This window comes from Salvia splendens, chromosome 12, assembly GCF_004379255.2.
Source record: "Salvia splendens isolate huo1 chromosome 12, SspV2, whole genome shotgun sequence".
Taxonomy (NCBI): Eukaryota; Viridiplantae; Streptophyta; class Magnoliopsida; order Lamiales; family Lamiaceae; genus Salvia; species Salvia splendens.
The window spans coordinates 28884825-28900291 of NC_056043.1; the positions used below are offsets into that span (position 1 = coordinate 28884825).

Sequence of the window (15467 nt, forward strand, 5' to 3'; positions counted from 1 at the left end):
TGAAATGAAAAATAATATCCTCATTAAACGAAAAACAATTCAATATATAAAAAGTAAGTAATTTATTTTTAGATCTATGTTTCTGGGCATTGTAATACGCCAAATTATATACTTTGGGCATAGAGTTTGAAGGGTTACAAATTCGTTTTACAAAAGACGAACGCAAAATTTAACCAAAAATGTGTAAAAATTGATAAGAACTTAATATATAAAACTGAAATAGAATGGAACGATTGAATATACAAATTGTATGACAATGAGTGTGTGTGTATACGGCTTTGGAGAGGATTAGGGAGGCGCTTTTTCCTCATAACCCTAGAAAGAAATAAACTTGGTATATATACTTGCCACGGTTATGGGCTGGTTGGTGTTTCTAACAAAGCCCAAATAAGAGTAAATAACGAGGGGTAATTACATATTTCATACAAAATATTTTACCTTTGTTTCAATTTTGTACAAAAAGTATTAAGTTTACACATTTCATACAAAAAGTTACATTAGTGTTTTAAATTAATACATTCCGTTAAGTTCCTACTAACACCGTTACTTCCAATTACATTATACATACAAAAAGTTTCATCAATGTTTCAAATTTGTACAAAAAACTTTAAATTAAAACTTTCCATTAATTATTTCAAACACATTTATTTTTATTACTCACAAAAATGAAAAACACATAGAAAAAAATCACCACTCTTCACCATCAAATTAGTGAATTGCATTATATTGTCGACGCTTTCTCATGTAAAAATGGAGAATACAACTAAAAAGATATTGAATCTTTTTTGTAAAAATTAAATATTGACTTATTGACGGTTTGAAGCTCAGATTAGCCATTTTGTAAAGATGAAATATGGACTTATTTTATACAGTATTCTATAAAGAATACAATAAAAAATAGAGTATAATGAGGGACATGACACGATCAATTAATTGCTGGAAGAATTAATATTGACTATTATTTTTAGAGTAATTAATTGTATTAAATCTCTAATTATTCTTTTATTATGATGATAAATTGGATAAATTATAAACTAACTAACGACGTTTAAAATATTTAACGGAATGTATTAATTTAAAACACTAATATAACTTTTTATATGAAATATGTAAACTTAATACTTTTTGTACTAAATTGATACAAAGGTAAAACATTTTGTATGAAATATGTAATTACCCCAAATAATGAAAGCCAATTTACTCATGTACCGGAAAAAAATTGTACTTTTATCTTTTATATTGACGTTTTAGTGAAGAAAAATGAAGGCAGTGGACTTCTTTTATTTCTTTATTTCTCAATAAATTTAATATGAATATATATTGATCCACACTACTTGAATGAAATTACATGATTTCATGAAATACTTATCATTTCTAACTAATCTACACTAAATTTTGATTAAACAATACGAGTACTTACGAGTACTTACGAGTACTATTAATTAAAATTAAGTCTACAAAAATACATTTTAGTGCCCGTTTAGTATTTTAGAAATAGGCAGAAATGAGCTCCTTTCCATGCATTTATGAGCATTCAGTGTTCAAGTATATATTTTGGAGAGCCCTAGACTAATAATAGGCCCGCACTATTCCACTTGGTTTTGGGTTGATATTTGAAACTATATTGGGAAGCACACCCAGAAATGAAATTACTTTTCCTCCATTACCCCTTTCATTTTTCGTTTCCCACTTTCCCCCCTCTTTCTCTCTCTGGATTATGCAAAAAGGTAAGTGGCGTTTCTGTCTTTCCATGATTAAGATTAAATTAATTCTACTCCATTTAGGTAAATGTCATCTCATTCCAAAAATACTGAACAGAATAAGGGCGTGTTCACCTTTCCCAATATGCCCAGAAATGGGTTCAATTAGGGGGTAAATATGATGTTCATCTTCTATGATTCATTACTTCTTGGCCTTTGAATTAAGGGGAAGCCCGCACTGTTACTCTCATTTTTGGCCAAATTAAATTCTTTCAAAAATGGTGATATACAAATCTGAGAGGCCAAGTTACTGAGGAATTGTACACAAAATGACTTCTTTAACCCCTGACATAAATCGAAAATTGGTGTCTATTTTATTCACATGAGAAAAATCAGTCTGCACACGGCATTGCGGCGAGGCGTGTGTGCCACCGTGGCCAGCGAGCGGTGCTGACACCGACGGATGTGGTGAAGCAGCTCCTCCTCCAGCTGAGGGGCAGCCCGAATTGCGGTGTATAGTACTGCGTGGGGAGGGTGGCGAGGGAGGACGAGATTGGGGCTTTTTTCACAGCAGTACATTTTGCGACGTACAAGGCGGCGGGAGAGGGCTGATGGATGTGTTGCCGGAGAGCGGCGGGGAGGAGAAGTTTGTGGTTACTGGTTCCTACGGCTGGGGCGATGGCAGAGGGGGCTCTACCTGCTGTTGTGAAGAAACATTTGGGGGGCTTTTTGTCCTTTAGCTTAAGAGAGGATCCCAAATCTGATGGCAATCGGGCAACCTGAACACCATTTTCATCTCCACGTTGGTTGGCCACACCCATCTCAAATCTGCTCTAAAACTGCTAAACTTTATTTCTTACTGAATGAATTCTGTGTAACTGAACAGGTCCTAAGCAAACTCACGTTTGGTGGGCCCAACCTCCTCAATTCGAATTCAGAATTATATCTACGGAACCTATATCAAAAACACTAAACATGTCCTTAGTCCACATAAAATATTACTTTTACACGATTAACTATCTCAATTTAAATATCAAATTTATTTCATCTATAAAAATATTTTATTTGCAGTAATAAAATAGAAAAAATCATTTGGGAAAATATTTTTTGATTTTTTATTTTTATATCATTTTATGGCTCACAAGTATAGAATGTACAATTTGCAATTCGTTTTTAATACATTAATGTATATCATACTTGAATATTTCAATGATAATTTTTTACTTTTTTTTTATAACAAAAGTAATTATTTTATTAGTTGTAATTTTATGTATAAACTGAAAGCTAGAGATAATAAATATATGCTAAAACGTTTACTTATCGCAATTTTTATTGTAAATATTATTAAACCATTACACTTATGTATATTAGAAATAACTAATATTTTAAAAAAAATAAATATGGATTTTAATAAAGTGTTAGTATATAAATGAGATATGTCTTATTCTAATTAACATATTTACTAAAATAAAAACATAATTATTTCTATCTTACAGTATGTTTACTTTATTCCTTATCTACTCAACTCACAAAATAAAAATATAAAATACTATGTTGAATTGGAAATGTTTCATGTTTTACTTTATTCCTTATCTACTCAACTCACAGAATAAAAATATAAAATACTATATCAAATTGGAAATGTTTCACTTAGAATGAGAAGGAAGAAGTATATATTTTGTAGTACTATATCAAATTGGGTGCCCACCCCGGCATCATCTGCATAGGGGGCTGCATGCCGGGTGCCCACCCCGGCATCATCTGCTGCCACGGGTACATGTTGTAGTACTCGGTCATCGGAGGCCAACCACCTCCCCCAGGAGCCGGGGAAGTATGGGACCCTACCCCGGGAGTCGGGGCCGTCTGAGATCCTACACAGGGAGGCGGGGGAGTCTGAGACCATCCCCCGGGAGTCACTGGAGTACCTTCGTAGTTGTTCTCCATTGCTCGTTATTGATCTTGAACAGAAAGTAAGGTAGAGAGAGTACTCGTTAAAACAAGTGGTGCGAATGAAAATGACGTTCAAAGCGCGTATATATAGTGTTTTCAAAAGAAAAAAAAATAAAAAATAAAATCTGACGCCGGTTTGACGCCGATCCGGGACCCACAATGGCGTCGTGAGGATCGGCGTCGGAACCAGCGTCATCGCGCGAATCGGCATGGCCACGCCGATTTTGACGCCGATTTCGCCGACGCCGGTTCCAATGGTTCGGTGTCAGAACTGGCGTCGGCGAAAAATCGGCGTCGCGATTTTGACGCCGTTACTGGAGATGCTCTAAGATATAAGTTTTTATTTCTATTGAATTATTTATAATTTATAGAAGGATTCATTAAGTGAAAATCATATGGCCTTGTAGGAATAATAAAAGTGAGTCTTGTGCCTGAACTTAAACCCTCACACAGTCACACACCAGAAACACTGAGCGAAGGGAAGGAGAGACAAAATGTTGAAATTCTTGTCGAAGGTTAAGATCGAATTCAATGCGCTGGACCCTCGATTGGCGTCCTGCATGGAGTTCCTTGCGCAGTGCAACGCACGCAAGGCCAAGGAATCCAACCCAAGCTGCCAGATCCAGGTCAAGCGCCGCACCGACGATTTCCCGCCCCAGATCACCGTCACCTTCGCCAACGGCGTCGAGGAGACCTTCGACGCCACCTCCACCCCAGCGCAGCACATCCGCGCCCTCATCCTCGACAAGGGCCAGGTCCTTGAGACCGAGCAGATGTTCCGCGAGGCCGGCGAGAAGTGGCCCGTTGTTATCCCCGATCTCGAGCTTCAGCAGCCTTTTACAGGAATTAAGGTATTTTCTTTCCTATTTATGTTGCTATCATCTAATAATATTAGTTGAATGACTAAATTCCTTCAGGAAATTCGTCGAACATGTTCTAGGCATTAATGGTTGAAATAATCTTTTTAATTTGTTTAATGAGTTGGTTTTGTTTTGTCTCGTTTTATATGCTGCGGATTTTATCGAGGATGTGTTCATTCTACTGAGTTTGAATTAGTCGGAAAATGAATCACTAGTAAACAGAAAAAAAAATGATTTCAGGCTTAATATTTGAGAATCCAAATTTGTTTAATTTGTAAATATAGTAATATTACTTGTGATTAAGATGTTAATTTTTGTCAAGTACTACTAAATTCATGAGTTATCTTGGTTCCATCACTAGATCTCAGTGAATAGATTCTTTTTTAGATGTATATTTGCTTAACTAAGTTGAAAGGATGAAATGCTCAATACTGATTCAGATTGTTATGGATTCTTCATTCCTGTTGGGGTGTGAAAACTCTATAGTTTGTCTAACTCAATGCTTGAGCAATCAATATATGACTATAGCTAACTGAAACATAGTGTTTTTACTTGTGGACTATTGCAGCTCTGTGACGTTCTTTATTCTGTCATTCTTGTGTGCCAACATTTACATTGGTTTGGTCTTAAGTAACAAAATGAATTTCAGAATCTTTTAATCAATCATCCTGAAGTCGGTTATCCTATAGGGTGTTGTTCAAACTTCAAAGTGATATGTGAAACTGTGAATGGGTGATTCGTACAATATGTGGAAGAAGTGTTGAGAATTTGTAGTTGAAAAACTGTTTTAAACGACTTTGATCTTTGACCAATTGGATCTATTTTTGCGGTTTCTTTTAAACATGAACTACTTGTATTGTATCATCTGAAATAGATTACCACTTAGAGCAGCCAGTGTAAGTAACTCGGAATGCAACACACTTTTTTTTTGAAAGATTTGATGCTCAAACAATTAGTGGAATGCAAATTTAAGAAGTTTGGCTTGCTCAGTATCATATTTCCACATCCTTTGTCAATTCAATTTCACATAATATTATCAGATATACATTACATTTTCAAATACATTTGTTCCTGCACAAATAAAATTCGAACCAAAAATATGTACCAGTTTAGATCTTTACTCAGATTGGCATGTCCAAACACGTTTCATGCTGACTATATTCCTAGATGATTTCTAGTACTATTTATCTTTGTTGTGCGTCGGCATGCATTTTCCTTTTCACCAACGCCCCATTCGTTCATATAACTAGAACATCGCTGGACCTATTAACTTCTCTCTGTAGATAGGATATTAGTAATATATTAGGGTCTCATGCTCATTATACTTGGTTGTCTTTTCATCAATCTAATGGATGCAAATCTAATAAGTATTAGGTAGGAGTATTTGAGAAAATCGTTGGCCAGAGTAGATATTTTATGTTTTGCTTGATTTGTTATGGTTTTGTATTCTTTGGATTTTAAATAATTATTATGAACTAGTGCAGCCAAAGAAAGCAGAAGACAAGCCGCAGCAGTGAATGTTTGAGGCTGCTTCACTTACTGGATCAACCACTTGGAATTTTTTGAGCTGCAATTGCTATGTTGAACATCATATTTCTAGTTAGAGTAACATTCTTGATTGACATATAGATTATGGTTGGATTTGTTACTATTTTAAAAGTTAGCAATGAAAGACACTCTCAAAATCTCCCAGTGACTCAAAATTGCAATTTATTGTGTGAATAAAAAGCTCATTTGGTTCAATAAAATGACAATGAAGCAATTTAATTTATTCTCAACACAGCGCTCTAATGTACAGTTATATTTACAATGTGCGGTGATAAGATTTGTCTTGTGATCATCGTTCTTCACGTCTAACTGCATTCGGATTGGACATCATATCCATCATCATCTTTTCGGGTGAATCTTCCCAGTTGGAAAATGTCTTTAAGTCGATCTGCAAGAGAATAGAATAGCATTAGCGTGCGCCATGGAAGCTCGACTGACTGCTCAATCAAATAAGTAGAATGTAAGATTGGTTACCTTGCGTCTTTGATCTGTAAAAATTTCTTCTCGCTTCTGATGAGAAGCTTGAACCTCTTGAGCAGATCTTCCGCCTAATCCCCATATCTCTACTTGGAAAACTGAGGCTTCAGTTGGGAGGAATCCCTACCAATGTGCAAACACAAACTCAGATCATTAGTCACTGCATCAGATTTATAGCTACCACACCACTTGATAATATATATCCATTGAAAATACCTTTACTTTCTACAAGAACCATCTTCCAAATTAGGAGCACTTCAAATATGAGTGTCTCTCTTCTATAGGATGAGGATTTGAATAATAACATTAATGAAGATTCTAAGAACCAAGAAAATGCACACAAACTACATATTGTATAAACATTTCTCTTGAGGGAGAGGGGGTTGAAAATGAACAAAAATAAGAAAGTAATTGTCTTTAAAATTCAAATCAGAAACTAGGTCCAGAAAGACTTGGACATACTATTCAGTTTATGTTGGGTGAAAGTTACTAATATTCTAATAAGAAAACAATAAATACCTGATTGGGGAAAAGGTTGCCATGCTGGTATGTTTTATCAACAGCATGGTGACGAACAGTAACTTTCGCAAAATCATCATCCAACAATATTCTTTCATTTCGTAAAGATCCACCAAACGCAACTCCCACTGGTTTGGGTTTAGCTTCATAAGCCCTACCGTGCGAATGACTGTAGACATAATTTTTCTCCCTTCCTGCCAATTCAGTATATTTCCTGTTAGTTTCAATCGTCTAAGCAAAAATTATCTATAAAGCAGAGAATGCCAAACTATCATCGATTAAACCCCAAGTTACTTGGACTGGCCTGAGGATAAGAATGCATGAAAGACTGGACTTAAAGCATACAGACTGCCAGAATTCCCATAATATATATCTTTATTTTCAAAGCCCTCATTCGTGAGCGCACCAATGATCCATGGCCTTGCGTTGCTATTTTGCTCACATGCAGAAATAAGCATTAGCGTTGGACCATTGTAGCCCCCGACCCTTGACCAAAAGCGGTTAAGACCTTTGCCATCGACAGAAGATCTGCATGTAGTTTTGCAAGTGCGTATTACTAAGCTACATCTAAAATCAGATAATGTAGTGGTGATGTAAATTCAGATGAGAATAACAGTTACTGTGAGTTTGTCGGCATAGGGTTTAAGTTTTGAAGACAGGCTAGAGTATGCCATACGAGAAACAGGTAAAATTCATAAATATAAACCGAAATAGTTCAGAAATTTAGTGGAGCAGAACAAACGGCTAGTAAACAAGTTAAGAACATAAATGCAGCCAAGTCTGTAAGAGAGTAGACAAACTGGTAAAGTAGGTTTTTGTTCGTTTGATAATCATCACTGGGAAAGCAAGATTTTGACATCTCTTCATGTATAGCACCTCTCAAGGTGAGTGAGATGGCCCAGGCCCTTCCAGGAGTCAAAAGCCGAATTTTAGAAATTTCTGACGAGGAGCTCTCATGAGCAGAAGAGCATGATGCCTCTGATTTCTCCTGCAATTGGTCAGTTTTAAGATTAGTGACATAAGCATAATACAAGATGCTTGTGAAGCTCCATTGATATCACCATCTTCGCAAAAATCAGTTTTACAAGAGACTCATCTTCATAAAATTGACAATTGAAAAGGAACTATTAACACCTTCTGGGGTAAATAGCATCTACCACTAATCAACAAAAACCCGAGACGTGCAAAGAACCCTGTTATTCATGCATGTTTATCAAGCTTAAAATTGTACTACTGTGTTTCACATTTCTTACGTATAAATAGATATTGTAAATTTTGAGATGTAGAAGCGGATCATCGTCCTCTGAAGTTCCATTACTATAGGAATCAGAGGTCTACAAAAACTACTACACCCAAACTTCAAAGTAGTTATGGAATATGAAGCATCCATTTTAAAACTTATTTGAAGTACTCAAGACTCGAGTAACTGAAATTGTGTAACATCACACGCAATATGAAGAATGGAACAAAGTGTACCACCTCCGGGGCCATGAGGTAACAGAGTCGTGCATGAACGAATTGTTGAAAGCATTCTGCGAGGTGTGGTACATTCTTCAATGCCCAAAGATGAATTTTCGCAGCAGGAAGTTGAATATCTATCTCCGACACACTGGAGTCCCAAAAATCCAAACCAGCATCTCCTTCACTACACGCCTCAATAGCTGAGGACACCAAATGAGAGATATCTGGAATACTAAATTTCCCTTCACTCTTCCCTGCATTCCCTCTAAACATCCTAGAATCACAGGAGAATATCCAACAGATGCACAGAAGCATATGAACATCATGGGGCGACAGCGCCCCACTAACTTTGCAATTATCATCAAATAGCTCAAACTGCAGATCGACTTGGAGCCCGGCCTTCGAACATGCCACGGAAAATACTCTAAACAAATTATTTAACAATGTGGAAGCAACCGCCCTTCCGCAGATATTGGTGTAACCTCTCAAGAACTCTACCTCATTCACTCCATTTTTATCAGCCACAAAAAACAATTCAACTATTGCAGAACCTAGATGAGTAAACAACAGGGGCAATTCCTTAAGCACCACATCTCGATCAGATTCCACATTCGCACAAGTCAAATCGAAACATTTCTGAGACAAAAAAGCGAACACGGTGTAAATAACCAACCCTGATAAAAAAAAAGATCAAGCTCAAATAATAAATTTCGTCATTAAATAAAAAATTAATCGGGTAAGTGGCAAGCTAATTGTAGAAACCACATGATGATTATAATTTGAGGTTAATGTGGTGTTGTTTAATTACCTGAAGAGAAGCGAGAGGAATTGATTGAGTTTGGGGATTAGAGAGAAGAGGAAATGATTTGTGAAGAGAAGGAAGGGCTCCAGTTGATGCAGCTAGTGATTGTACTTGGCGTAGCTCCGGTGATACTCCCTGCTCCGTCGATGATGAATGCCCCATTTTTCTTGATTGCTAAACGACTTTCCTTCTTCCTGATTAAGAAGAGCTTATTTCTTCTGGAATAGGGAAATTTATAACTGCCTTAACCGACACCGTAATGATATCATTTAAATACAAAAATGAAATCATATTTATATCATAACATAATTATTAATCTGTAAATTCTTTAAACGTAGATGCAAGTTTATAAATTGTAGATCTTTCGCTTGCAATAAATGCACGAATAGATTGTGGCGTCGGCAATATTTTCAAAAATCAAATTTAATGGAATTTTTCTGGCCCATCCAACTCCACCTAAATCCGTCATTGATGCGCATCGACATGCAGTATAGATATTCAATGCTTGTGGTTTGGAACAAAATCTGGGAACTTTTCTGTCGATTTCAGACAACTTTAGAGAATTCCTCTGCATATAGACGAATTTTATATTATCATATAATCCTACACCATAGTAACTTGAGTTCATCCTCTCTCCTCTCAATACAAATGGTTTCTTCATTCCTTGCCGCAACTCACTTCTAATGCCGCGGAGTTGAGCAGCTGCATTCCCTCCTCCCCCATCTGCTTCACCTCCGACGGCGACAGAATCCTTATGCATCTCACACATCCTACAAATTCCCTGCATCACCACACCTCATATATTACTATTAGCATTCCAATCACAATATATGTCTCATTTGAATAAGTAAAGATAAAAGTGTCCTTACTCCCACGGATCATCCCCGACAAGTAGGACGTCGCTCTCAAAGTCCACGTACACGAGCTTCCATCCAGAGCCGGGGTCGTTCAGCAGCCCCTCCAGCCCAAACATGCGTTCAATCTCCGACCGAAGTTCGTTGTAGGCTTTGAAGCTCGACACATCAATCGACCTTCCAACAGATCCCGCCTTTTGAATCTGTCATTGTCATGCAAGATCATCATTAAGAAGAATGTTAAACGAAACGACTAGACAAATCAATGAAATGGCTGGATCTGGTTCATCACCTTTGTGTATGTTCGAAATCTTGGAGTAACTTGCTGGAAGGAGTTCTGCTGCAGGAGATTGTTGTCATCAAAGTCCACATTGCTCGAAGACGCCCCACCCGAGTTGTCAGCATACTCCTGTATGGAGAAATTCTGGGAGTCTGCTAAGCTGGCCGACGTGATCTGGGACTGGACGTCTTGGGTCGAGCAGAAGCCCCCGACGATATAATCTGAGGGGTTCGGAAAATCCATGTTCTTTAGGGCGGAGAAATCGTCCAAGATAGTACTCGAAACAGAAGGGTCGATCACTGTGCTCCCGCTGTTACTTCCATCAAGATTGAGGCAACTGTATATGTCACTTTGGTTGTGGTTATCATCTGACAAGTCTTTCAAAGCATTCGAGCTGTACTGGAGGTTCGACATGTCATGATGAGGCAGCAGGACCGGGAGATTGGCTCCAGAGACGGCGCACTTGGCGTTGCTGAACTGCCCGTCCCATAACTCTTGCCCGACTGAAGGCAGCATCGGGTAACCAACTTCAGACGACATGGGAGGCTGATCGGGTTTTTTGAACATGGACAAAGATCCTGTGTTTCTAAATGATCCAGTAGGAGACGGACACATCATAGGATACGGGCTAAAATCGACCTGGTTGGTATATTGAAGCAAGGCATAGGCATTGGCATTGGCATTAGTAGATTCTACTTGGGATTCATTGACCGGTTGATTTTGAAGACCATGCGTCTCCAGGCGCGATTGTGTTCCACACGGGCTCATTTGGAGAGGCACCGAGCCACCAATCTGGCTTGTGACCATGAAATCATTGTTGAAGCTTTGTGTATTCACTGGCTTACCTGACAGTTTTTCTTCAATGAGCTGCCCCTCCAACCGACACTGACCTGATTTATTAGCAGCAGGAACAGAGTCTAATTTCGACATTTCATGACCAGATCCCGGAGATGTTAGGTTCCCGGATATGTTAAGTTTTCCTGGTAGTGAGTTACTCTGGTTAATTAAGTATGGCTGGCTGGTGAAGCTCTGAGAATGAGTGTTGCCTTGCAGAAAAACGTCCTGCGCCCCCATCATCTCGGGTTTCTGATTGATGGCCGGTTGCATTAGAGACTTGGGTTCTTGGAACGCAACATCTTTCATCTCTTGCATAGAATTAGGAGTCATCATACCATGAGGCTTTGCTAGCATCTTCAGTAACTGCTCTGACCACATGCTTGATACCGAGGGGCACTGAAACTCGGCATGTGGATTTCCGGGAACCCTGAGGAAAGGCTGATTCATCAAAGAATCCCACTCAGGTGGTGCTCCTGATGCATGGAAAATGACGAATTAGCAAATACGAAAAGATAACCATAACAAGTTGATGTTAATAAAGCAACGACCTATGAAGGCCGAGTGGAAAGGGCGTTTGAGGTTTGCAGTTAGAGATGGAAATATGAAGAGGCTTTCAGGAGTCTCGATTTCCCAAGGGCTAACTCGATTCTGCTTATCACCGCATCCAGGCTCGTCCCACTCCACCTGTCGTTCGAAATGAGCATCACATTCAATCATAATGTACAAATGATTTCGCTTTAAAGCAAGATTTCAAGTCTCTCATCAGTTTAACTACCTGAAGACTACGCCACTTCGAGTTGGGCCATCTTAATGGATCTATGTCGCTTATTCCTATAATTGTGCCCATGTATCTGTATAAAGAGAGAGAAGGCAAACAACATAAAGCAAAGTCTGAGGTGATGTTAATACAAAGCAGATCTGCGTTGCCTGTTTACCTCCGTTTAGTGGATTCTTCGGTTTCAAACATAATGCCAAATCGCATACCAATAGTGAGCTGCGTACCATAAACTGATTTTCTATATTTAGGCATCGGAATGACAAATTCTGAGGGGCATGCCCTACAAAATGAGTTAAAGTAACAGGCAAGTGAGTTTTACATTCATTTTTCCATCTTCGATCTCTGAAATACAAAGCATATCGCTTGTTAAAAGGACTTGTTATTTCAGATACCTCGGATTGTAGAAGATTGTAAACGGGCTTCTATTAGCAGCAGCGTGAGCAGCAGCAGCAAGGATTCCTATATGCATGCTGTCAGCAGACAGAACGGAAGATGGCAGAGTCGTTTGCTGACGGTTGGCGCGCCTCACTCCCAGCAACAGCTGTGATTTCTCATCTCTACAATTAAAGTATTGCAGGAAAAATATTTAGAATTCTCCCTTTCTACAAGCATTCTTATGAAAGAAAAATAAATTTGAATTTTTTTTTCGTACCTGATAAACAGAACCGCATCACCTGCTCGGAGCCTCTTTGCTCCAACAAACATACTCCAGCCAGTTGTCAAAAGGTGCCGTTTTGGCTGCCCTACATAAGAAGAACAAACACAGTTATACTTTTTATAGAGTGTTTCAGAAGTATATACCACAGCATGCTTACCCCGGTATATGTGACGAAAAGTCCACGTGTTATCATGCAAATCCCGGACTACTAGTTCTTGAGTTGGAGGTTGCATCAAATAATCCTGAAAATCGGTAAGCAAAGAACAAATTGAAACATCATTTTGAGGTATAGAGAGTCAAGTAGAAAACCAATTAGACCAAAACCATACTAATTGTGGAAAGAGCTTTTCAGCAGCCCTCCGAGGAACTGAAAAGCCGCCATGTGTGCTTGTATCGCTGGCCGTCAATGTTTTACAAAAGAACTCAGTTGGATGTTTACTAGGTTTCAGTCCAAAATCGGGTATAGGGATAACATCCTTTTCCTGCAAGAAGAAAACACGCATCATCACAGTGACGAAAAGCGCACCATATGGAAATTCTAGTCGCCACCATACTATTTTCAGATTTTGTTGAATGGTAATAGAAGCCGACAAACAAAATCAAGTTGCCAGACTTACAGAATTTACGCATTGCAGGCTCATCTGGGCATAGATCTCATCGGTTTCTTTGTCCGCCTATTGACACAAAGACAGGTAAAATGATGTAATGAATTGCATAGTTGTAAATTCTTGTTAACCAAAGTCATTAAATAGTTTCTCTTTAGAGATACTTACATGGAGTGTAACATTGTGAACTTGGCACAACAACTGTGTAGGGAGATTCGGATAGTTGGGTATTTGTGTCGTTGGTGACCTATTCGTGGAAACAGCAACCTGAGGCAGAGATATGGAGATATACTAGCTCAATCAGAATCCAAATTGAACAACATAGCAAAGTGAATAGCATTCTATATAATGTCATTGATCCATTTCCCATCAATTCCTAACAAATCTCCGAAACGGAAAACTATCTAAAGAGAGCACAGTATTCTACTTTCTAAAACAGAAATAGCATTCATGCTTGGTTTCATCATCCGGTGACAATATTCCAAAGGCCAAATTCTGTGAAATCTGTTCGAGCTGGAACATTTCGAATGGACAGAATGTAGTTGATAAATAGCTATCTAACTCGTCCACTCTTATCGATTTTAGTAGGAATCACTCTTTCCACTCAAAGCTTAGACTGAAAAGAGCCCTAAATAAATAACAGATTACACTATTCTACACATAAAAATCAAGTGATTAGGGCCAAAAGTCTCACTTAAAGCAGCTTCAACAAAAGAACTCGAACAAGTTCGAGTTAGTATGATGATTGCATTAACTACACAATTAGCAAAAAAGGTTTCACTTCAAACAAATGAATCCCCACTAATACATTCCTTCCAAATATGGCTGATTTTCCAGGTGGTGTAAAATGCATGTATGCAGCGGCTTTGAAGTCGAAGAGACGAACCTGCTCGCTATGGCCTTGTGGGAAATAGTATACAAGGCTCCCCACCTGAGGCAAGGTGACCAGTGGACCAGCACAGGCATGCCACAGCTCTGAGTTTATTGGTTTCTTTACTCCTAAAAACATCAAGAATCATTCATAAATTACATGCTCTTTGTGTAATGCCATTGGATTTCGCATCGAGTTTTCACCAAAACAACATAATAGAGAAGGTGAAGTAGAACTAACCAGTTTCTTGCATTTCTTTCAACAGTTTCATGCTATCAATTACATTGCTTCCCCCATTCACCAAACCTCCTGGCTTCTGCTTTTCTTCAACAGAAGCCATCTTCTCCCTCTCTCAAAACAAAAACACACACTCTCTCAAACAGGCTCCATCTCTTGCACCGAGCAATGGAGCCAAGAATCAAGCTTCACAAAAGAGTAAAAATCACCAATCAACAAAAAGTTGCAATATAACTAACAAAAACTAGCTCAAGAAAATGCAAGTACATTAAAAAGAAATGGAATTGATAAGTAAATTTTGTTGAAGGGAAGAGAGGAATAAGGCCAAGACAAATATTCAGAGAATCTAGAGGTATGAGAGGAACCAATCAAAGAAGGCATGCTCTAAAAAATCCAAAACCAAGGAACAAAACACACCCTGCAAAAGGAGTAATACTGAAAAATCTAAGTGGGGCTTCCTCGCCCTACCACCAACAACCCATCCACAGCAAAAAGGGAATTTTCTTTTTTACAACAAAAGTTACAAAAATAAACACACAGACTATGATTTAGAGGGGTCATTTTTCTTTGCCCATCAAAGCACGCGGATCAAAGCATGAGTGGTTGGACTATCAACTGTTTCTCTTCCCTTTTTTCGCTCTTGAATCATATTCTTCTCATAAAGAAATTGACCTTTCAATAGAAAAAATGGCGTTCAGAGATGACATATTGAAGTAAAAATAAATAAAGGCTTCACCTTTCTCTTTCTCAATCAACAAAACACCAAAAATCTTGAATCTTTAACTCTCTCTCTTTAACAGATTATTCGATTTATTTCACGGTTCTCGAGTTTCACGATACATGCTGTTTGAAGGGATTGCCTGAAAACTGGCAAACAGTGTGATTACTCTTAAACTGCCCATAAACTTGCTGAAAATAGTTGGTTCTGTTTTATGAGCTGAAGAAATCAGAAACAGAAATTTGCAGAGAAAATCAGACAACCATTGCTTGCACCCATAAACAACTCACTTCTACTACAAAATAATAGTAT

The 15467-nt window shown here is 38.1% G+C and overlaps 3 protein-coding genes across 7 annotated transcripts; 1 reads left to right on the forward strand and 2 right to left on the reverse strand.

Annotated features, from left to right (window-relative positions):
• Positions 1 to 4065: 4065 nt before the first annotated feature.
• On the forward strand, positions 4066 to 6258 carry LOC121758459. The gene is made up of 2 exons (XM_042153856.1): positions 4066 to 4501; positions 5995 to 6258. The coding sequence occupies exons 1-2, from the start codon at positions 4145 to 4147 to the stop codon at positions 6025 to 6027; spliced, it is 390 nt and encodes a 129-aa protein (XP_042009790.1). The 5' UTR covers positions 4066 to 4144; the 3' UTR covers positions 6028 to 6258.
• LOC121758458 lies at positions 6249 to 9593 on the reverse strand. 2 transcript variants are annotated; one of them, XM_042153855.1, is made up of 7 exons: positions 9324 to 9593; positions 8534 to 9151; positions 7855 to 8042; positions 7461 to 7582; positions 7055 to 7248; positions 6533 to 6658; positions 6249 to 6446 (listed from the first exon to the last, which is right to left on the reverse strand). In XM_042153855.1, exons 1-7 carry the CDS (start codon positions 9477 to 9479, stop codon positions 6348 to 6350), a joined length of 1503 nt encoding a protein of 500 aa, XP_042009789.1. In that variant the 5' UTR covers positions 9480 to 9593; the 3' UTR covers positions 6249 to 6347. The 2 variants fall into 2 exon arrangements, with proteins under 2 accessions (XP_042009789.1, XP_042009788.1); XM_042153854.1 differs by having other exon boundaries at positions 7359 to 7582; positions 9324 to 9591.
• Positions 9594 to 9871: 278 nt separating this feature from the next.
• On the reverse strand, positions 9872 to 15431 carry LOC121758457 (auxin response factor 5-like). Of its 4 annotated transcripts, none has more exons than XM_042153851.1 (15): positions 15174 to 15431; positions 14441 to 14623; positions 14216 to 14328; positions 13498 to 13596; positions 13342 to 13398; positions 13054 to 13206; positions 12882 to 12966; positions 12719 to 12809; positions 12459 to 12623; positions 12224 to 12346; positions 12064 to 12139; positions 11837 to 11972; positions 10464 to 11761; positions 10187 to 10374; positions 9872 to 10098 (listed from the first exon to the last, which is right to left on the reverse strand). In XM_042153851.1, exons 2-15 carry the CDS (start codon positions 14538 to 14540, stop codon positions 9975 to 9977), a joined length of 2808 nt encoding a protein of 935 aa, XP_042009785.1. In that variant the 5' UTR covers positions 14541 to 14623; positions 15174 to 15431; the 3' UTR covers positions 9872 to 9974. The 4 variants fall into 4 exon arrangements, with proteins under 4 accessions (XP_042009785.1, XP_042009786.1, XP_042009787.1 ...); XM_042153852.1 differs by lacking the exon at positions 15174 to 15431 and adding an exon at positions 14855 to 14944; XM_042153853.1 differs by lacking the exon at positions 15174 to 15431 and adding an exon at positions 14803 to 14828.
• Between the last annotated feature and the right edge of the window lie 36 nt (positions 15432 to 15467).